General features: G+C 47.8%; 1 protein-coding gene across 1 annotated transcript; it reads right to left on the minus strand.

The window, feature by feature from the left end:
- Positions 1-642: 642 nt before the first annotated feature.
- On the minus strand, positions 643-24096 carry LOC119934790 (cadherin-1-like). The gene is given in 11 exon segments (XM_038754328.1): positions 643-987; positions 2530-2668; positions 5140-5279; positions 7311-7406; positions 8069-8152; positions 8154-8242; positions 11908-12052; positions 12126-12281; positions 13290-13439; positions 14811-14866; positions 24033-24096. Coding segments are annotated over 11 exon segments (1209 nt in total). The 3' UTR covers positions 643-897.
- Between the last annotated feature and the right edge of the window lie 217 nt (positions 24097-24313).

Below are 24313 nucleotides of genomic sequence, written 5' to 3' on the forward strand. Positions count from 1 at the left end.
CCAAAGCCCGAGCTCTTTCCACTGAGCCACGCTGCTCCCCTGAAGAGCTGAACCCTACATATTTCATCCCAATATTCCCCTTAGCCATGTTCTTGGTTTTCCATCTACTGTTTCCAGGATTGCTCTGAATAAATTCCCTTTTCCGCCCCCACCTCTTCCGGCAAGCTTTGGGAAGCTGAATCCCTCTCAGTTCTGTAGCTCTCATCTCCTTCCATTCTGCCATCTGCAGTTGAACATTTTGGGAAATCCTTTGGGTGAAAGGAGGGACAGTGAATTCCCGTTATGGGGAGCAAGGGTAGTTATTGGAGAAGAGGAAATTTCATAGATTAAAGTGTGCCACTTAGAGACAACAGCATGGCTCAGTGGAAAGAGTGCAGGCTTGGGAATCAGAGGTCATGGGTTCGAATCCCAGCTCAGCCACTTGTCAGCTGTGTGACCCTGGACAAGCCACTTAACTTCTCTGTGCCTCAGTTACCTCATCTGTAAAGTGGGGATTAAGACTGTGAGCCCCACGTGGGACAACCTGATCACCTTGTATCCCCTCCAGCGCTTAGAACAGTGCTTGGCACATAGTAAGCGCTTAACAAATACCATTAAAAAAAAAAGTCCCCCCCTTCACTGCCAAAGATACCAACAAGGATCCACAGATTATCTCAGCCGCTTTATCACAGCAACTAGCTGGAAAACTACTACGGAGGGAGAACAGGAGATTTTATATTTGAGATGAAAGAAAGACGAATGCAAAGTATATTCTATTGTGATTACCACAGGCAGCCTTTTCGACATTAGTGACAGGCTCAGGAAGAGGGTGAGGCATAAGATTTGTAAGAGGTTGGGTGGCTAGCCTCGTGGACCTTTCCTTCTTCTGCTCACTTGTTTTTTTGGGTTGTTGGCATCCTAGCTGCCCCTGTAAGTGGTGTAGGAGAATGGACTCAACAGCAAGGGCACATGAAGCTTCTTGGTTTCATTTGTAACGGTGAAGATAACCTGGAAAAAAGAAGTCAGATTCATGTGAGAGAGGTTATATCGTGGAATGGGATAGTTGAATTTCTCAAGGAATCCTGTACATCTGATGCTGACTAAATTTGATAATCAGAGGGGAGGTTAAATAATCAGTCAATCTGCGGTATTTGAGTGTTTACTGAGTGCAAAGCACTCTCCTAGGCTCTTGGGAGAGAATAATAATAATAGTAATAATAATGCATTGTATTTATTAAGCACTTACTATGTGCCAATCACTATATTAAGCCAACTTGTACTCTCTAAGATGGACACAGAATATCACTTCTCCCTCCCTCTCACTGTGTGGACATGGTCTGTGTCCAATCTGATTATCTTGTATTTACCCCAGTGCTTAGTTCAGCGGTTGGCACCAAGTCAGCACTTAATACCACAGTTATTATTACTTAGTATATTAAGGAGACTTAACAACGTGGCTCAGTGGAAAGAGCCCGGGCTTTGGAGTTCAAATGGGTTCAAATCCCGGCTCCGCCACTTGTCTGCTGTGTGACTTTGGGTAAGTCACTTCACTTCTCTGGGCTTCAGTTCCCATTCATTCATTCAATTGTATTTACTGAGCACTTACTGTGTGCAGAGCACTGTACTAAGCGCTATAAGTTGGCAACATATAGAGACGGTCCCTATCCAACAGCGGGTTCACAGTCTCATCTGTAAAATGAGGATTAAGACTGTGAGCCCCCCGTAGGACAACCTGATCACCTTGTAGCCTCCCCAGCACTTAGAACAGTGCTTTGCACAGAGTAAGCGCTTAATAAATGCCATTATTATTATTATGTGATACCTAAGAGAGGGATTGGCAAGCGTAGGTGGGAGTGAGAACCAGAGGCGGCGTTTATGACGAGAGGAGAGAAATGACCCATTGAAAAAGCTCTCCGTTTTGATCAGAAGAAAATGAAAAGCTTTGGTCTTCTGCTGTCTGTCCGGTTCCGTCTAAGCCCTTGAACTAGAAGCTGGGAATAAACTGGAGAAGCGAGAAGAGCAGGCAAGCTGAATTTGGAGCTTTGTTGAACATCCTATCCTTGTAAGGGAAAAATGAGTAACGACTTTTGGCCTTCCTCTCCACTGGCACCACCCCAAGAGGCAAGATCTCCTTGAGGGCATATGGGCTACAGAGTAAATTAGTAGCTTGGATTGCTATAATACCTTTATAGCCCATCTATGACCTCACTTATTCTCACAATTTCCCTGTGAATAGGGAGGGGCAGGAAATTACTAACCCCATTAAGCAAATGGGGAAACTAAGGCACAGAGAGGTTAATGAGTTGCTCTAGACCATCTAATGATGATCCCGAGTCCGGTCAGTGCCTGGAAGCAGCAGCAAATATTTATTAAATCCTTCTTTGAGGCAAACAAACTTCTAAGTGCCGAGGGAATGTGGACAAAAAGAAAGCTGAGGTTCCCGTCTGTCTCTGAAGTGCTTACAGTCTAATGGGGCTCTACCTCCTAGACCTCTGGGCCTTTAAGCTTATGCGCACACACTCCCCCCCACCCCTTTCCAATTAATTTTACCTCCACATATGGGTAGAAGCTTGTTTGTCCCATTTGATTCCAGTAACTTCCTGTGTCAAAGAACAACTTGTAGGTACCAGGCTTCAGCTGGGAAGAAGAAGTTAAGAGCCCAGGGCAGCGGCCATCTGCATTGGTGTAACTGGGAGAAGCAGAAACTGAGTGATTAGAAAATGGAACAGGCATCGAACCCTAGCTGTTTCCCCTGTGGATCCTCACCCCATCCTTCAGCCAGGGCCCTGTCATAGGAGTTCGCGGGTTTAATACGCGGTTTGGGGAGTTGGTTCATGTTTGGGAGAAAAAGGTGAAGCTTCATTGAAGGAGACTCACTCAGAACCTGCTTAGGTCAGTCATCAGAGCCCAGGGGGCATCTAGTAAAACTATACTATCTGTAATTAGCATCGCCCAGACTAGAGAAGGGGTGACCTATGCTGGCCACCATTGGCCCAGCGTAGATTTAGGAGCAGGGAAAGTCACATTCCTTTCTCTGTCACAGAAATACTTTTAACTATGGGCCCTTGGTCACTTTCATCTGTTGGCTGAGCATTAGCTCAGCGCATTATGCTTGACCCTTGGGACCCTCAAGAGGATCTGGTCTGTCAAACATTCCACCTGAGTATCCACCATAAAACACCTATATTCCAACCCCCGCGGGCCATTGCCCGCTCTGCTCTTGATCCTTCCTACGGAGGGAGATGAAAAAGCAGCTTAATTTTCAAGGGATTTGGGGCACTGGATTCGCCCATCCCCAGCATACCTGTCTCGGTCCATCAATCAATGTTATTTATTTTTTTATGGCATTTCTTATGCGCTTACTATGTGCCAGGCACTGTTCTAAGCACTGGGCTAGATACAAGCTAATCTGGTTGGACACAGTCCATGTCTCACAGGTGGTTCACAGTCTTAATCCCACTGTTGGGTAGGGACTGTCTCTATAATGTTGCCAACTTGTACTTCCCAAGCGCTTAGTACAGTGCTCTGCACACAGTAAGCACTCAATAAATACGATTGATTGATTTTACAGATGAGGCAACTGAGGCACAAGTAATTTGTCCACGGTCACACAGCAGGCAAGTGGCAGAGCCGGGACAAACCCAGGTCCTGACTCTCAGACCTGTGCTGTAACCACTAGGAAATACTGCCTCTCTTTTTTTCTGAGTGCTTACTGTGTACAGAGCACAATCTCTCTTGTACCGAGCCAATAGCTCCTTCAGTTTTTCTGGTAGTTACAAAGCAAACAGGAGACCAAGACAAAGAGAAGCTGCCAGAATAGGCACCAGAGTGTAAGCTCATGATTGGCAGGGAATGGGTCTGCTAATTCATTCATTCACTCGTGTTCATTTAGCGCTGACTGTGTGCAAAGCACTGTATTAAGCACTTGGACAATACAACAGACACTTTTCCTGCCCACAACGATCTCACAGTCTAGAGGAGACAGGCAAATAATATTCTGTTGTATTGTAAAATCCCAAGTACTTAATACAATGCTCTGCACATAGTAAGCGCTCAGTAGGTACCACTGATTGATGGAATTGTCGTTCTGCTTTCCCACCCTCCACCTCTCTCCCAGCAGTAGTTTACTTGAATTAAATAGTCCTAGTTCTGCATCAGTTTCCACCAGAGGGGACCCCAGGCTTTAGAAGAAATACATGCCGCAGCTTGTGAGAATTCAGGCTGAGCAAAGCAGCAAGCCAGGCCCATTCACCTTGGGTTTATTACCATCACAGTGGCCCCTAAAAGAACAGCGTTGTTAAGGAGCTAGGGATGGACCAGAGTTTCTACGGGGTTTGCTCCGATATCTTGGACCCTTCCCATCACGGGGCAGCAAATAAATCTTGTGGGTCCATTTCCTCTCGTACAGAAGAGGGCTTTGATTCAGAACTCTGCCACATGTCTGCTGTGTGACCTTGGGCAAGTCACTTAACTTCTCTGAGCCTCAGTTACCTTATCTGTAAAATGGGGATTGACTGTGAGCCCCACGTGGGACAACCTGAACACGTTGTATCCCCCCCCCCAGCGCTTAGAACAGTTAAGCACATAGTAAGCGCTTAACAAATGGCATTATTAATTAATTAATTAACTCAGGACCCGAGAAACCTGGGCTGAGAGCTCTCCTTTTGGAATGCACATGGGAGATTGGGTCGAGTCTGATGCTTCATACTATTTGACGTTAGGGAAGGGTCAAGAACTCAGCCAGAGCGAAATCTTTCAATATATTCCTCAGGGCCTGATGGAACAGGAATATGTGCTGGGGCTTATTAGTACATATCCCTTAGGAGGTCTGATAATTGTAGGGTCCGTCTGCTTCCAGGGACCTGGGACAGGGGAGCTGATGGCCTGATTATCTTGCTATCTCTAGGCAGCCACAACTTCCCACCACAGCCTGAGCACCCTGAGAATGTTGATCCAGGGGTCAGGAAACATGAAGTTAATGGAGATTGGGGTCTGCAAAGTCATTTTTGATCATCTTCCCACCTGTCCAAAATCCTATCTTCATCTCCTCCTCCCCCAAGGGTGGCTGGGTTAACCTATCTCCAATTCCGCCTGTGGCAGCATTAGAGGCCTTGCTGGGTGGTCGTCCTCCGTGAGCACCACCCTGAATTCCCAGGGTACCTTTTCCGCAACTCGCTCCATTGCTGGTTTGAATTTTCAAGCCTGGATAGGCGCAGCAGAAGACCCTGGGCAGGAATACCTGATGCAGTATCCAACACGTGAGTAGTCAAGGGAGAACCCGTTGGCTCCATGCTTCCAGCCTGGCCAGCAGCAAAAAAATAAAAGGCAATGTACAGTAAGAAGCTGAATTCCAATTTCCTCCCCTGAAACCGTGTCCCGTTGAGGTCCCGTTCCCAACACCTCTGTAAGTTTTGTTTGCCGATTGCAAATAGAATCGGGGAACACTGACCTATGTTGTGATGTAAGAGAGTCGATAGTAAACAGATGGAAAAACTGGTCAAAGTTCTTTCAATCTCCCCTTCAAAAAACATTCTTTCCCTCCCACCTGAAAAGCCATGCAGAGGTGGGTGACAGGGCAATTCGAATTCACTGGAAATAAAAACTGATGTGGTTATCAACTTCCCAGTTGGAAATACTGGGGCTGTTGCCACACAAGGAGGGAGGTGCTGGGCTGCTGAGCTCAAAGGCCTGAAAAACACTCTCCAACAAGAAAAAGTCCTCACACACCTCCTCCCTCCCCGACACTCCAATGCATTCCACTCCTAAAAATGGGAAACATGAACTCAGCCTACATAGGCTGGACTGCTCAAGCCCAGGTGTTCACACTAAGGGTTTATTGTCCCCCCACACCAAAATTAATTTTCACTCACGTGCTTGACGGCAGCATACACAGGCACACTCCCATTATGTGTTTCAAGTTGTAAAATTAATGCAAAACCCCAAGGTACCAAAACAGCACCGTGGCATACAGAAAGAGAGTCAGCCCAGGACCCCAGGTTCTTCAAGGCTGGCTTGGGGGCAACAGTTGGCTTTCTGGCTATCGTCCCTCTCGGCCCGCGGGGACTTGCCCCGTCTTACCTCCCTGGGGACGAGCTGCTGCCGCACGTGCCCAAGACGACGAGCACTCATGGGACCACTGCAGCTGGGCTCAGTGGCTGTGTGAGCCAGCCCGTCCCCGTGCCAGCACTGAGCCAGCTGCTTCCGGATCAGAGGGAGTTAAACCTGGAGGTGGTGCCCCGAGGCCAACAGTGGGCAGGGACAGATGGGCAAGAAGCCAGAGACCGGCCACTCTGGCTCCATCAGGGTTAGGGGTGAGTTGGGGCCTACCTCGAGAGCCAACTTTGAGGCTGGGGACTTCAGGAAAGCCATGCTGTGTGCCAGGGAAGTGAAACACACACCCCTGCCCGTGCCTCTCCTGCCACCAGAGAAGTGCCCAGAGAAAACCAAATGTCACCCCAACGATTCCTGCTTGGCACTGCCCCTGCCTGAACTATCTCACTGGAGTGTCCCAGACGCAAGCAGCCGATACCAGTGTCTGGGCCCTCCCCTCAGCCCAGCTGAAATTCTTGCCTCTCTCTCTACCCACCCCAGCGAGGAAGGAGCTGAGCACGAAGGTGGATTGGTGGCCTTGCCCACTTTGGCCAGCAGAAGGATGGTCGGCGGAGAAGAAAACCCTTCCCAGACGAGCTGTTGCCAACTAACAGGGTAGGTGTGAGTGAGCCGAAGAGCAGACTCCTCCCCAGCCAGATAGACAGGAAGGGGAATTCCACCGGAGGGCTATGGCTCAGACAATTAAAGAGACATTGTCTGAGTCTGAGCCGGCGATGGAGGAGAGAGGGGAAAAGGGGAGAGGCACAGGGAGGAGGAAATAGAAAGGGAAAGAGAGCTTCTAAAGAAGGAAAGTAGATACCCCAGATAAAGTCAATCCATCAATCCATAAATAGCATTCACTGGGTGGCTACTGTGCAAAAACACTGAACTCACTGCTTGGGAGAGGACAATAGAATTAGATTACAAGATTCCCCCACCTCAAAGGGTCTCTGACTTTGTGGGCTGGCTTCTAAATATTCAGCGAGAGATAGATTCTTATTCAGCGAGAGATAGATTCTCAAATATCTGAATATTATGTTGCCAATTTGTACTTCCCAAGCGCTTAGTACAGTGCTCTGCACATAGTAAGCACTCAATAAATACGATTGATGATGATGATGATGAATGAAAGGACATCAGCCTCTCTCTGATTCTGGCTCACGAGCACCTGTAGAACTTATTTCAAGAAAGGCAAAGGGAACCGTATTATAGGAAGAGACCAGCAAAGTTTTAGACATTACCGGGTTACTGACGTTTATTACTGCTGTGGCCGTTGTTCGTAAGCCTTGGCCTTTCATGTCAGCGGCTTGAACGGTCAATGTATACCGTGAGACGGTCTGCAGATCAAGCACATGTAAAAATAATGGTTAACTGCTGGGCTTAACCATAGGCTACTAAAATAGCATTACGATCATGACAGATATTGAAAGTGCTTCTAAATGCTTCCCTCCAAAATGACCGTATGTCACACAAAGCTAACTGGGGAATTCATAGCTACTGTTCTCTCTGTAGATTGAGATGAGCCACTCTGTTAGAACTGAGGAAATGCTGACAGACTCACCTCAAAGCCCATCCCAACCGCACCTGGGCTGTGAGTGGAGCCTATTTAGTGGTGGGATGCCAATAATCCCTCAACAGAAATCATCTTGACCAATCCCCACAGTGCAGTTCTCTCACAGGAGGAAGAGCAGTACTGGGTAAATAATAACGATGTGACTAATGAAGACAATTCCCACCTCAGGCGATCTTCCTTCTGACAGATCAAACTGTCCTGAAACGATCAGAATTGAGCTCAGGCAAATACCAGTAGACATCAATTCCACTCCACGCCTGGTGAAGCAGCTAAAGACAGCACGGCCTCTTCTCTCTCGGATCCAGGTTATGCTATCTAGGAGTGTCGAGAGGGAGGGCATTGCACACAGGCCCTGGACTAGATGCAACTGCCCCAGAAAGTCTTTTCAGTGAGCGTGCAATGCTGTCTCACCCTCTGCACATTAACCTGTCTGTCCAGCCCTGAGGTGAGCAAACTGATCACGCCGGTAGCTGGGTTAATGGTGAATAGGTTATCCTGAGGCTGTTTTGGGCTCCTGGCTGAGGATAGCGTATGCAAGCACTGCATTGGAAGTGTTCGGATCATCCTCATCTGTGGCGGTGACTTGCATCACGGAGGTTCCTTAAGAAAGTTGAAGGGGAGAAGATGTTAGGGACAGGCAGACTTGACTCAGTTCCCTGACCCATATTCCACAGTCCCCATCTGTCCTGAGAAACTGGGTGATGGGGGCTGGGGGGCATTCATTCAATCAATCGTATTGAGTGTTTACTGTGTGCAGAGCACTGTACTAAGCGCTTGGGAAGTACAAGTCGGCAGAGGGGCCTTCAGTGTGAGCCTGTTGTTGGGTAGGGACCATCTCTATATGTTGCCAATTTGCACATCCCAAGCGCTTTAGATAAGGAGCTGTATTGCCTAGGCCGTCTTGGCCATGAATCAGGGAAGAGATTTTCCCCATTCGACTCAGCTATTCTAGTCAATCGGTCAATCAATCCACCAGCCACCTTATCTTAGACTAGGAGTCTCGTATAATAAAGATCAATCAATCATATTTATTGAGCGCTTACTGTGTGCAGAGCACTGTACTAAGCACTTGGGAAGTACAAGTTGGCAACGTATAGAGACGGTCCCTACCCAACAGTGGGCTCACAGTCTGTGGTATTTGTTAAGTGCTCACTATGTGCAAAGCACTGTTCTAAGTGCTGGGGGGGGATACAAGGTGATCAGGTTGTCCCACGGGGGGGCTCACAGTCTTAATCCCCATTTCACAGATGAGGTAACTGAGGCCCAGAGAAATTAAGTGACTTGCCCAAAGTCACACAGCTGACAAGTGGCGGAGCCGGGATTAGAACCCATGACCTCTGACTCCCAAGCCCAGGCTCTTTTCACTGAGCCACGCTGCTTCTGCTTCTCATATGGGACAGGGACTGTACCCAACCTTATTATTTTGCTTCTACCCCAGCTTTTAGACTGTAAACTCATTGTGGGGAGTCAATTGTATTTATTGAGTGCTTACAGTGTGCATGGCACTGTACTAAGCGCTTGGAAAGTACAGTTCAGCAACAGAGACAATCCCTGCCCACAATGGGCTCACAGTCTAGAAGGGGGGAGGCAGACATCAAAACAAGTAAAAAGGCATCATTAGCATCGGTATAAGTAGAATTTCTAGATATATACACATCAAAACAAGTAAACAGGCATTAATATAAATAGAATTATAGATATGTACACAAGTGCTGTGGGGTGGGAAGGGGGTGTAGAGCAAAGGGAGCGAGTTGGAGTGATGGGGAGGGGGAGCTGAGGAAAAGGAGGGCTTAGTCTGGGAAGGCCTCTTGGAGAGAAGCAGCGTGGCTCAGTGGAAAGAGCCCGGGCTTTGGAGTCAGAGGTCGTGGGTTCAAATCCCAGCTCCACCAATTTTCAGCTGTGTGACTTTGGGAAGTCACTTCACATCTCTGGGCCTCAGTTCCCTCATCTTTAAAATGGGGATGAAGACTGTGAGCCCTCCATGGGACAACCTGATCACCTTGTAACCTCCCCAGTGCTTAGAACAGTGCTTTGCACATAGTAAGCTCTTAATAAATGCCATCATTATTATTATTAGATGAGCCTCCATTAGGGCTTTGAAGGGGGGAAGCATGATTGTTTGGCGGATTTGAGGAGGGAGGGCATTCCAGGCCAGAGCTAGGAGATGAGATTTTTTCCCCCACTTATATTTTTGGGTCTGCGGCTACAATTCAGTTTCAGTGCAGATGTCAGGGAGAATATCATTTAGAAAATATAAATGGCTTTCAATCCTGGGTCGGAAATCGTATTTGCCAAGATCAAAATCTTGATCTGTGAGCCCACTGTTGGGTAGGGACTATATATGTTGCCAACTTGTACTTCCCAAGCACTTAGTACAGTGCTCTGCACACAGTAAGTGCTCAATAAATGCGATTGATTGATTGATTATTTCCTGAGCCCTGCTCTTGAAAGCTGAAGGAAACCCAAAATGACTCCATCTTCCCAGGCAGCAACCGAGTCCCCATCTTGTCTCTTGGAGTCGCTGGGGCGGGGGGAACTTCAGTTCTGTATTAGTGTGGGTTCACCTGTCCTTCCTTAATGGTCAGTCCCCAGCTTCTTCTTGGTTTGTATCTCTTCAGGCTAAACCTGATTTCGAGAACCCTGCCCAAGGAAGACATCTCCCAGGATCTACAAAAATTTATTAAAGCACTAACTCACTTCTCCTTCTTCCTCCTAAATGTAAATTACTTCAGTGTCCATCTCCCCGCAACTAGACTGTCGCATCTTTGACCTCTCCCAGGAGCTTGGTACAGTGTTTTGCATTCAGTGGGTGCTCGGTAAATACTATTGAATGCCTGGATTGAGTACAATCCAGGCTCATCCTAAATGTCGGTTATTTTTCTTTGTAATGTCTCCCTATTCTGGTTGTAAAATCGTAACCAGATCACTTCTATTTGACAAATTCGCCCACTAAAATTCCAGTGCCATCATGTATTGTGTTTCAAGTTCTACTTGATCATTCAGGACGTGATGCTCAGCCTAATGAGTCCTTAGACTTTGGTCTCAACGCACGTGGAAACTGTGTTCAAGTGAGACCGAAAAGAGGGAGAAACCGCACTGCTTGCGCTAGGCAGACCCAAGGCTGTGGCAATGAGGAACGTTTTCTCAGGTGTTGCGTCGGGCACCTTCGTTCCTGGCCCTGGTCTTTAAAAGTCATTACAATGACTTGGGACTCTAATTCGGATGGAATCTCCTGAACGGGTTTTCAGAATCACGTCTTTCCTCCAAACCGTTGCTTTTCTTTTTGTAGTGATGCAGTTCCCCTTCTTCAACAGCCCAAACCTGTAACACTACCAAGTCACTGGGGCTAAAACAGCCACACCTGCTAGAAGAAAGCCAGCTGGGATTGGGTCCTATTTGGGGCCCTGATTACTGAGCTGGCCACAAGCTCAATTCTCCCCTGGCCTTTGGGAGGACACGGCACTGGGAAGACCCAGCCATAGTTTTCAGAGAAATTATCTGTCCAGAAGAAGAGATGATTTGGGGCCTCAAACCAACTGTTTCATACTAAAAATCTGCAGTAGACATGAGTTTTTACACGGTCATGTAGTATATGTAGAGATATACTACATATATGTAGTAGAGAAGCAGCATGGCTCAGTGGAAAAAGCACGGGCTTTGGAGTCGGAGGTCATGGGTTCAAATCCCAGCTCCGCCAATTGTCAGCTGTGTGACTTTGGGCAAGTCACTTCACTTCTCCGGGCCTCAGCTTCCTCATCTGTAAAATGGGGATGAAGACTGTGAGCCCCCGTGGGACAACCTGATCATCATCATCAATTGTATTTATTGAGCGCTTACTGTGTACAGAGCACTGTACTAAGCGCTTGGGAAGTACAAATTGGCAACATATAGAGACAGTCCCTACCCAACAGTGGGCTCACAGTCTAAAAGGGGGAGACAAAACCAAACATACTAACAAAATAAAATAAATAGAATTGATATGTACAAGTAAAATAAATAGAGTAATAAATATGTACAAATGTATATACATATATACAGGTGCTGTGGGGAAGGGAAGGAGGTAAGATGGGGGGATGGAGAGGGGGACGAGGGGGAGAGGAAGGAAGGGGCTCAGTCTGGGAAGGCCTCCTCCCCAGCGCTTAGAACAGTGCTTTGCACATAGTAAGCACTTAATAAATTCCATCATTAGTATTAGTATTATACACGGTCATGTAGCCTCTGGGTTTAATAGCTGCATTCTAAGAAACTGCCCTCCTCTCCACTACCTGGAGGTGATCCTTCAACTACTGAGCCCTCGAAGATCTGCTGGGTGAATTTGGGCCTGTTGTCATTCTGATCAGTCACGGTAATCACAATCTCCATAGGTTCTTCCACGGAATCCCCATTAGAAGTCACTGCATAGCAATAAAGCTGCAAAGCAAGCAGGGAGTCGCACGGCGTCCGCTGGGCCCCCAGCCTGCAGACCACCCAGGGAGGGACTCACCGTGTATTTTGGAATCTTTTCTCTGTCCAGCGGTTGCGTCACTTTCATCCACCCCGTTTCTCTTTCAATTGTGAAGACCCCTTCGGGGGGCTTATCTGCTCCTTCGCCAGTGATACTGTAGTAAACCTTGGTTTCTTTGTCCCTGTTGGATTTGATCTAGAAACAAAGCAGGCAGAGGCAGGAAAGGGGGAGGTTAGGTTTTGGACCTTCAAACCAAAGAGAAGCAGGATGGGCTAGTGGATAGAACACAGGCTTGCGAGTCAGAAAGACCTGGGTTCTAATCCTGACTCTGCTACTTGTCTACTGTGTGACCTTGGGCAAGTCATTTAACATCTCTGGGCCTCAGTACCATCATCTGTAAAATGGAGATTAATACTGTGAGCCCTTTGTAGGACAGGGACTGTGTCTAACCTGTTAAGCTTGTAATAATAATAATAATAATAATGATGATGGCATTTATTAAGTGCTTACTATGTGCAAAGCATTGTTCTAAGTACTGGGGAGGTTACAAGGTGATCAGCTTGTCCCATGGGGGGCTCACAGTCTTAATCCCCATTTTACAGATGAGGGAACTGAGGCCCAGAGAAGTTAAGTGACTTGCCCAAAGTCACACAGCTGACAATTGGCGGAGCTGGGATTTGAACCCATGACCTCTGACTCTAAAGCCCACGCTCTTTCCACTGAGCCACGCTGCTTCTCCGCTTACCTGGTACATCTCCGCTTAGTGCTTAGTACAGAAGCTGCTAGAGAAGCAGCATGGCTCAGTGAAAAGAGCACGGGCTTTGGAGTCAGAGGTCACAGGTTCAAATCCTGGCTCTGCCAATTGCCAGCTGTGTGACTTTGGGCAAGTCAACTTCTCTGGGCCTCAGTTACCTCATCTGTACAATGGAGATGAAGACTGTGAGCCCCCCGTGGGACAACCTGATCACCTTGTAACCTCCCCAGCGCTTAGAATAGTGCTTCGCACATAGTAAGCGCTTAATAAATGCTATTATTATTATTATTATTACAATACCTGGTACATTATAAGCACATAAAAATACCACTAAAAAAAGAAAAACCTAGTAGTCCCAATTTCCTCCTTCCCAGCTTCATCAAAACACTCCCTCCAGGTTTAGCTCTTTGACGGTCCCATGCTGAAGTGGGAGAAGGTTTCCATCATACCTGAACCAGACTTTTAGGGAACGGTCCTTTGTCATTCTCAGGACAGTTGATGGGAGGGATAATCCAGTCCCTCTTCTGCCTCTTCAGACCAGAGTGGGATTCAGGGAACAGCAGCACCGGGACCTCGGCCTGAGCCTCAGGAGAAGATTCCTGAAGGGAGAAGAGAACCGAGCACTGAATCTCAACCACCTCCCCGTCACACTCCCTGCTGACGCACAGGCCTGGATGTCCCCAACTCAGCTCCCATGGCAGAGGATCGGTCCCACGGGCTGCTTTGGAGTGGAGGTGAGTTCCCAAAGTCACACGTCGGGCTCGCTCAGCTGGCAGGGGGCTGGCAGCAGGAAGGGGCAGGCATGGCCAGCCCGGCCCGGCCCCGGAGAATGCCCAGCCTTCCCCAGGATGGCGGGTTACGGGAGCGGCTGGACGGAATAGGTGAAGGGAGGAGGAGGAGGAGGCGGGCGGGACCCTCCTGGGCCGCGTGCTCTTACCCACGTCCCCTCTTGTCGGCTGCTCCGGATGTAGACCCGGCTAGAGAACCCCTCCCCAGTTGTGTCCTGAGCCAGCACAGTGAAGCTCTCAGGCCCCCCGGCCAGCTGCGTGGAGAGGGCTGCCTGGACAGTCCCATCTGGAAGCACCCGGAAGCGGGAGTCTGAAGTCCTGAGGAGTACTAGCCTGCGTCCTAGGCATTCAGCAAACCCCACTATACAGAAAAGGGGACAGATGGGCCATTAGTTTGGGGGAGAAAGCAGGGAGACAGTTGCCGGAGAAAGTGTGCACTCTGACCTTTGCCCAGGGCTTGGTTCGGCTCCAGGTCCCTCTGGGGCACTAGGAACAGGTAGCTGGATTCGGTGAAGCCCATCCAACATGGCTCTGTCTCCTCCCCATAGACCCCTCTTCCCACCTGTCCCAGGAAGAGCGGACCGGGGTCAGGGTTGCTGGGATTAAGGAGAGGGCCTAGCTCGGCCAGGGGCCATAGCTGCCCCTGTCTGCAAATGCAAATTCCCACGCTGATCATTACTGCCCAATGAGGAAATTAAACTGAGCGCCTTGATGCCGGATTACACTGCTGCTGCCGCAGCCTGGGTTAAAAGCCGACAACGGAGGACTATGGGGAGGAACCAGGAGTCCCCATTCCCACGGCCGAGGGAGAATCTGTCCTAGTGAGGAACAAAAGGGCAGGGCAGCAAAGCTCCAGAGGCCAGGGAATGGCCATCCAGCTCTAACTAATCATCTTCTTAAATTCCCTGTAGGTCCCTCAACCCAATCCTTTGCTCCCTGGGCCTAGTTCCTTGGAAAATAAATGGGTTGGTCCATTTATTACCCAGAGTTCCCAGGCTAGGCCTGTGTTTGCCAGGGTGAAAAGACGAACTTGTATCTACCCCCAAGGCTTAGGCACAGCTCAATAAATGTCATAATAATGCTAATTCATCGGTAGTAGTAGTAAGTAGTTGTATTAGGGAGTTCTGCTGCCTCCTGAAATCCTTAGCCCCGCCTCCACAGGATAGAAGCAGCTGTCCTTACCTGAGCAAGCAGGTAGAGCAGGATACAGAGGCTGCAGAGCATGGTCCCAAGGTGGGCTCAATCAGCCTGCCTGCAGACAGGGAGAAGTTGCTGATCCTCTCTCCCGCCCAACCTGTTCTGCCTGGGCCTCGGTTGGAGATGCTTCCAAGTGACGCTTTGTTTGCCATGGCACAGTCCCCCATCCCACAGGCCCAGGCCTCCAGAGGTCAGGGTGAGAGAGGGCACTGAACCACATAGACTCTGAATCCCCACTCCTTTAGGGCAGAAGAAGATGGCTCCGGTCAGTAATGAATCCTGCCCTCAGTGTGGGGAAACAGGGGGACCCCACCATTCATTCATTCGTTCAATTGTATTTATTGAGCACTTACTGTGTGCTGAGCACTGTACTAAGCACTTGGGAAGTACAAGTCGGCAACATATAGAGACAATCCCTACCCAGCAACGGGCTCACAGTCTAGAAGGGGGAAATAAGACAACAAAACAAAACAGGTAGACACGTGTCAATACCGTCAAAATAAATAGAATTATAGCTACAAATCATTAATAAAATAGAGTAATAAATATGTGCAAATATATACAAGTGCTGTGGGGAGGGGAAGGGGGTAAGGTAGAGGGAGGAGGAGCAGAGGAAAATAATAATGATGGCATTTATTAAACACTTACTATGTGCACAGCATTGTTCCAAGCGCTGGGGAGGCTACAAGGTGATCAAGTTGTCCCCCGGGGGGCTCCCAGTCTTAAACCCCATTCTACAGATGAGGGAACTGAGGCCCAGAGAAGTGAAGTGACTTGCCCAAAGTCACACAGCTGACAAGTGGAGGAGCCGGGATTTGAACCCATAACCTCTGACTCCACAGCCCCTGCTCTTTATAACAATAATAATAATAATAATGACATTTGTTAAGCGCTTACTGTGTGCAAAGCACCAGTGAGAGGTGGGATTGGAACCCGGGTCTCTCTCCTTCCTTCCAGTCCTCTGTTCCTTCCACAATACCACACTGTCCCACAGCTCACATCTGAATTTAGCTACTAACTCTGCCCACAGGCCGAGAGCAGCCTCCTCCCCAGGGTCACCTGGGGGCAAATCTGAACAATTCTACAGTGGCTACAATACCTGAATTCATCAGATTTGGAGAAGAAAGTGTGGATATGGATCTTAGAAATGTTTTGGTTTGTCTGTGCTCTGCTAGCCATCCCTAAATACTTCAAGATCAGACCGAGGCTCAGACTCACATGTTTTTTATAATGACGTCTCCATCATCATCAGAAACACTTCCACCTGGAGTGGCGCCTTTGGCTCTAGCCTGGGGTGTCGGGTCTCAAAATCCCAGCTCTGGAGAGGATCCTGACAGCCATCTGGTTGGGATTGCCACTCCAAGTAGGTAAGGCCTAAATCTTCCAAACTAGATTATTTTCTTAAAGATCTTGAGGGATCTACTGCCCCCACCCCCCAGGCCCCACCTCCATCCGCTTGAACCATTTTGATCCCTTTCTCACATTCCTTCTCTCTGTCTCCATCCCTACATTGATTCTTGGGGGCTTCAATATCCACCTAGGTGGACCTTCCACGGCCCAATTCCTAGCACTCCTCACACCACTGACCCCCTCCTCCACCTCACCTCGTCCACTCAACTTGGACACACAGTCGATCTCGTCATCTCTAGCCACTGTACGATCTCTACCCTCACCAACTCTGAAATCCCTCTATCCAACTACAACCTCCTCACCTGCCTTCTCTCCCAACACTCCTCCTCCCCACAATCTGTTCTGTGCCCCCAAACTCCTTGAGCAAGTTGTCCATACCCGATGTATCCAGTTCCTCTCCTCCAGTTCTCCCTATGAATCCCTCCAATCTGACTTTCACCCCCTTCACTCCACACTGAAACCACCCTGTCAAAGGTCAAAAATGATCTCCCTTCTTGCCAAATCCAATGGCCTCTTTTCCATCCTAATCTTCCTTGACCTCTCAGCTGCCTTTGACACTGTCAACCACCACCTTCTTTTGGAAACATTATCCAACTTGGCTCCAAAGACACTGTCCTCTCCTGGTACTTCTCCTATCTCTCTGGCTGCTCATTCTCAGTCTCTTTCGCAGGGTCCTCCTCTGCCTCCCACCTACTAATTGTGGGTGTCCCTCAAGGTTTAATTCTGGGTCTCCTAGTCTCCAACTCCACCCACTTCCTTGGAGCACTCATTCGCTCCCATGCCTTCAACTACCATTTCTATGTGGATGATTCCCAAATCTGCATTTCCCTCCTCTGAATTCTCTCATTTCCTCCTGCCTTCAGGACATTTCTACTTGGATGTCCTGCCAACACCTCAAAATTAACATGTCCAAAACAGAACTCCTTATCTTCCCACCCAAACCTTGTCTTCCTTCTGATTTTCCCATCACTGTAGACAGCACCATCATTCTTCCTGTTTTGGTGTTATCCATGACTCATCTCTCTCATTCAACTCCCATTTTTAATCTGTCACTAAATCCTGTCAGTTCAACCTCCCCACATGGGTAAAGCCTGCCTTTCCTCTCCATCCAAACTCCTACCATGTTGATCCAAGCACTTATCCTATACCACCTTGATTACTGTATCGGCTTCCTTGCTGACCTCTCTGCCTCCTGTCTCTCCTCACTCCAATCCACACTTCACTCTGCTGCCTGGTTCATTTTTCTACAGAAATGTTCAGTCCATTTTTCCCCACTCCTCACTCTTCAAGAACCTCAAGTGGTTGCTCATCCACCTCCACATTAAACAGAAACTCCTTACCATCAACTTTATAACAGTCAATCACCTTGCCCTCTCCTACTTTGCCTCTCTGCTCATTTATTTATATTGATGTCTGTCTCCTCCCTCTAGACTGTGAACTCCCGGTGGGCAGGGAATGAGGCTGTTATGTTGTTATAGCATACTCCCCTAAATGCTTAGTACAGTGCTCTGCACATAGTAAGTGCTCAATAAATACATGACTGACCTTAATCTCCTCTAACTCACCACCAACCTCTTGCCCACATCCTGCCTCTGGCTTGGAATGCCCTCCTTCTTCATATCTGACATATGGTCACTCACCTCACCTTCGAAGCTCTGTTGGAGGTAAATCTCCTCCAAGAGGCCTTCCTTGACTAATCCCTCATTTTCTCTTCTCCCACTCCCTTCTGCACCATGCTTTCACTTGGATTTTCACCTTTTCTTCACCACTCCCTCAACCCCACGGGATGTATATACCTATCCATAATTTTTTTATATTAACATCTGCCTCCCTCTCTAAACTGTAAGCTCATTATGGGCAGGGAACGTGTCTACCAACTGTTATATTGTAGTCTCCCAAGCACTTAGTGCAAGTGCTTTGCATACAGCACACACTCAACAACTATGACTAATTGACTGAAACTCCACATGCCCCTTCGAAGCTTGTTTCAATGTTTTATCATTTTACATCCTGTCCTGCTACAATTAAAAGCCATTTCCCCTTCAATTCTGCATGGATGGGAAAAACTAGCCTCATAAAAATCCCTTCTATTGTAAGCTCCCCCAGGGCAGCGATCGTGTGTCTCCCAACTGAGAGCTGAGTTCAGTGCTTTTTGTACAGTAAGTGCTCAATGAAGACCACTGATTGATTGATTCGTATGTTTAAAGGCAATTAGTAAACCTCCGTCAGCCTTTGTCATTTTCCCCCACCCCAGGTTAGGTGGCAAGAGCCCATTTTCCGGGCTGCCTCAGGGCAGACAGATCCTGGAGGGAACCCTCCGAAAAGCCGACCCCCTTCCTAATAAATACACCTGATTTGGGGGGCAGGCCGCCCCACCCGCAACCCTTTACCCTTTTGAAAAGCAGTGTTGCTTAGTGGAAAGAGCACCGATTTGGGAGTCAGAGGACATGGGTTCTAATCCCAGATCCGCCATTTGTCTGCTGTGTGACCTTGGGCAAGCCACTTAACTTCTCAGGGTCTGTTACCCCTTCTGTAAAATGGGGATGAAGGCTGACAACCTGCCTACCCAGCGCTTAGAACAGTGCTTGGCACACAGTGAACTCTGAACAAATACCATAATTATTATTATTACCAGGATCTAAAGGCAGGCGGGTCCCCCTCTAGGTTGTGAGTTCGTTGCGGTCAGGAAATGTGTCTACCAATTCTGTACTCTCCCAAATGCTTAGTTCAGTGCTCTGCATAGTAATAATAATAATGGTATTTGTTAAGCGCTTACTATGTGCAAAGTACTGTTCTAAGTGCTGGGGAGGTTACAAAGTGATCAGGTGTCCCATGGGGGGCTCACAGTTTTAGCCCCCATTTTACAGATGAGGGAACTGAGGCCCAGAGAAGTTAAGTAACTGGACCAAGGTCAAGCAATCAATCATATTTATTGAGTGCTTACTGTGTGCGGAGCACTGTACTAAGCGCTTGGGAAGTACAAGTTGGCAACATATAGAGACAGTCCCTACCCAATGGTGGGCTCACAGTCTAAAAGGGGGAGACAGAGAACAAAACCAAACATACTAACAAAATAAAATGAATAGATATGTACAAGTAAAATAAATAGAGTAGTAAATATGTACAAATATGGATCTAAAGGCAGGCGGGTCCCTGTCTAGGCTGTGAGTTCGTTGTGGGAAGAAAATGTGTCTACCAATTCTGTTGTGTTGTACTCTCCCAAACGCTTAGTTCAGTGCTCTGCATAGTAATAATAATGGTATTTGTTAAGCGCTTACTATGCACAAAGTACTGTTCTAAGCGCTGGGGTGGTTACAAGGTGATCAGGTGTCCCACGGGGGGCTCACAGTTTTAGCCCCCATTTTACAGATGAGGGAACTGAGGCCCAGATTAGTTAAGTAACTGGACCAAGGTCACACAGCTGAGAAGTGGCGGAGTCAGGATTAGAACCCAAGACCTCTGACTCCCAAGCCCGTGCTCTTTCCACTGAGCCACGCTATACAGTAAGCGCTCAATAAATACAGTAGACAGAGAAGCAGCGTGGCTCAGTGGAAAGAGCACGGGCTTGGGAGTCAGAGGTCATGGGTTCGAATCACGTCTGCTGTGTGAACTTGGGCAAGTCACTTAACTTCTCTGGGCCTCAGTTACCTCATCTGTAAAAGACGGATGAAGACTGTGAGCCCCACGTGGGACAACATGATCACCTTGTATTCCCCCCCAGCGCTTAGAACGGTGCTTTGCACATAGTAAGCGCTTAACAAATACCATCAATAATAATTGAAGGTTCCCGGCGGTATTCGTGGCTCAGGGGAAAGAGCCCGGGCTTTGGAGTCAGAGGTCATGAGTTCGAATCCCGGCTCCACCACAAGTCTGCTGTGTGACCTTGGGCAAGTCACTTAACTTCTCTGAGACTCAGTTACCTCATCTGTAAAAATGGGGATTAAGACTGTGAGCCCCACGTGGGACAACTTGATCACACTGTATCCTCCCCAGCGCTTAGAACAGTGCTTTGCACATAGTAAGCGCTTAACAAATGCCATTATTATTATTATTATTACTATTATTATTATTATTCCAAAGGCGCTTGCAGGGGGCGGCCGGCAGGGGGCAGCCCGGGGCCGCTCGGTCCTTGTCATTCATTCATTCATTCAATCGTGTTTATTCATTCATTCATTCGTTCAATCGTATTTATTGAGCGCTTACTGTGTGCAGAGCACTGGACTAAGCGCTTGGAAAGTACAAGTTGGCAACATATAGAGACGGTCCCTACCCAACAGTGGGCTCACAGTCTAGAAGGGGGAGACAGACCACAAAACAAAACATGTGGACAGGTGTCAAAATCGTCAGAACAAATAGAATTATAGCTATAGGCACATCATTAACAAAATAAATAGAATAGTAAATATGTACAAGTAAAATAAATAGAGTAATAAATCGGTACAAATATATACAAGTGCTATGGGGAGGGGAAGGAGGTAGGGCTGGGGGGGGGGGCGGTGGCAGCAGCATCCCAGCCTCTTTTTTTTAATGGTATCTGTTAAGTGCTTACTATGTGCCAGACACTGTACTAAGTGCTGGGGGTAGACACAAGTTAATCAGGTGGGACACAGTCCATGTCCCACATAATAATAATAATAATAATGGTATTTGTTAAGCACTTACTATGTATAAAGCACTGTTCTAAGCGCTGGGGAAGTTACAAGGTGATCAGGTTGTCCCACGGGGGGCTCACAGTCATAATCCCCATTTTGCAGGTGAGGTAACTGAGGCCCAGAGAAGTGAAGTGACTTGCCCAAAGTCACACAGCTGACAACTGGCGGAGCAGGAATTTGAACCCATGACCACCGACTCCCAAGCCCGGGCTCTTTCCACCGAGCCACGTTGCTTCTCTGGCCTCACAGTATTTGTCCCTGTTTTACAGATGAGATAGCTGTGGCACAGAGAAGTAAATTCTGGCAATCATAATTACTGAGCTCAAAAATCTCCAGTGGCTACCAATCAATCTGCACATCAGGCAGAAACTCCTCACCCTGGGCTTCCAGGCTGTCCATCCATCACCTCGCCCCCTCCTCCCTCACCTCCCTTCTCTCCTTCTATAGCCCAGCCCGCACCCTCCGCTCCTCCGCCGCTAATCTCCTCACCGTACCTCGTTCTCTCCTGTCCCGCCATCGACCCCCAGTCCATGTCATCCCCCGGGCCTGGAATGCCCTCCCTCCACCCATCCGCCAAGCTAGCTCTCTTCCTCCCTTCAAGGCCCTACTGAGAGCTCACCTCCTCCAGGAGGCCTTCCCAGACTGAGCCCCTTCCCTCCTCTCCCCCTCGTCCCCCTCTCCATCCCCCCATCTTACCTCCTTCCCTTCCCCACAGCACCTGTATATATGTATATATGTTTGTACATATTTATTACTCTATTTATTTGTTTATTTTACTTGTACATATCTATTCTATTTTATTTTGTTAGTGTGTTTGGTTTTGTTCTCTGTCTCCCCCTTTCAGACTGTGAGCCCACTGTTGGGCAGGGACTGTCTCTATATGTTGCCAATTTGTACTTCCCAAGAGCTTAGTACAGTGCTCTGCACACAGTAAGCGCTCAATAAATACGATTGATGATGACAGTATTTGTCCCTGTTTTACAGATGAGGCAGCTGTGGCACAGAGAAGTAAAGTCTGTCAATCATATTTACTGAGCGCTTTCTGTGTGTAGAGCACTGTACAAAGTGCTTGGAAGAGTACAATACACCAATAAACAGACAAATTTCCTGCCCATAAAAAGTTTACAGCCTAGTGTTGACTTGCCCAAGTATGCTCAGCAGATGAATGCCCTACCCTCTTCCCCTCCCCACAGCACTTATATATATATTTGTACAAATTTATTACTCTATTTTATTTATACATATTTATTACTCTATTTTACTAATGATGCATATATAGCTATGATTCTATTTATTCTGATGGTATTGACACCTGTCTATTTGTTTAGTTTTGTTGTCTGTCTCCCCCTTGTAGACTGGGAGCCCGTTGTTGCGTGGGGACCATCTCTGTATGTTACCGATTTGTACTTCCCAAACGCTGTCAGTGCTCTGCACACGGTAAGCACTCAATAAATATGATTGAATGAAAGAATGGCAGAGTCAGAATTAGAACCCTGATCCTTCTCCCAGGCCCGTGCACTATGCTGCTTCTCTACCTGTCTGTCCCCTTTGCCACTCTGAATTTTGCCTTTTATATTATTTTCGTGTTTCTACTGTTGTCATTTATCCTTCTGAGACTTTGTCTAATTCTCACCCAGGTCATTTTTCCCAGTGCTTAGTCACAATCCTTTATAACCGTAGTATTTGCTAAGCGCTTACTAGGTGCCAAGCACTGTACTAGGGCTGGGGTAGATACAAGATAAACAGGTCAGGCACAGTCCCTGTCCCACATGGGACTCACAGTCTAAGTAGGAGGAAGAACAGGTATTTAATCCCCATTTTGCAGGTGAGGAAATAGAGGCAAAGAGAAATTCAGTGAGTTGTCCAAGGTCACACAACAGGTAAGTGGTAGGGCTGGGATTAGAACCCAGATGTCCTGATTCCCAGGTCTGTGCTCTTCCCACTAGGCCATGATGGTTTCAATCAATCAATCAATCAATCGTATTTATTGAGCGCTTACTGTGTGCAGAGCACTGTACTAAGCGCTTGGGAAGTACAAGTTGGCAACATATAGAGACAGTCCCTACCCTAGCACTTCTCAGTACAGTGCTTTGCACACAGGTTTTAGAGAAACGGTGTGGCCTAGTGGGCCTAGGATTCAGAGGACTTGGGTTCTAATTCTACCTCTGCCATGTGCCAGCTGTGTGACCTTGGGCAAGTCATTTCACTTTTCTGTGCCTCCTTTTCCTCTCCTGTAAAATGGTAATTCAACCCTTGTTTTCTCACCTACTTAGACTGTGAACCCCACCTGGGACTTGATGATCTTGATGATAATAATAATAATCATAATGATGGCATTTATTAAGCGCTTACTATGTGCAAAGTACTGTACTAAGCGCTGGGGAGGTTACAAGGTGATCAGGTTGTCCCAGGGGGGACTCACAGTTTTAATCCCCATTTTACAGATGAGGTAACTGAGGCATAGAGAAGTGAAGTGACTTGCCCAAAGTCACACAGCTGACAACTGGCGGAGCCGGGATTTGAACCCATGATGATGATGATGATGGCATTTATTAAGCGCTTACTATGTGCAAAGCACTGTTCTAAGCACTGGGGTAGATACAGAGTAATCAAGTTGTCCCACGGGGGGCTCACAGTCTTCATCCCCATTTTACAGATGAGGTAACTGAGGCACAGAGAAGTAAAGTGACTTGCCCAAAGTCACACGACCTCTGACTCCAAAGCCCACGCTCTTTCCACTGAGCCACGCTGCTTAATCTCCCTGTGCCTTCCTTTTCTCAACTGTAAAATGGGGATTCAGTCCCTGTTCTCCATCCTGTTTCGACTGTGAGCACCATATGGGATTTGATTAATCCGAACTGATTAACTTGTATCTACCCTGGCATTTAGAACAGTGCTTGGCAGTAGTAAGCAATTAATAAATGCTACAAGAAATACTACAATTAGGTGCTTAAGTCCTATTACCACTATTACTATCAATTAAGGAGTTCACAGACAAGATTAATCCTTCCTCTTCAGGGAGCAGGTCCCTGACCTGGGGGAGACTCCTGCTCCCAAAGGGGGCCCCCACAGCCGTCCCCACAAGCTGGTCAGTCAATCAATCAATCGTATTTATTGAGCACTTACTGTGTGCAGAGCACTGTACCAAGGTCGTGCTGAGCTGGTGCCTGAATCTTGCTCAGGTCAGGGTGCCCGTGTGATTCCCCCATGAAAGGCGTGGCTCAGTGGAAAGAGCCCGGGCTTTGGAGTCAGAGGTCATGGGTTCAAATCCCTGCTCCGCCAACTGTCAGCTGTGCGACTTTGGGCAAGTCACTTCACTTCTCTGTGCCTCAGTCCCCTCATCTGTAAAATGGGGATGAAGACTGTGAGCCCCCCATGGGACAACCTGATCACCTTGGAACCTCCCCAGCGCTTAGAACAGTGCTT

The sequence above is a fragment of the Tachyglossus aculeatus genome, chromosome 11 (assembly GCF_015852505.1).
Source record: "Tachyglossus aculeatus isolate mTacAcu1 chromosome 11, mTacAcu1.pri, whole genome shotgun sequence".
Taxonomy (NCBI): domain Eukaryota; kingdom Metazoa; phylum Chordata; class Mammalia; order Monotremata; family Tachyglossidae; genus Tachyglossus; species Tachyglossus aculeatus.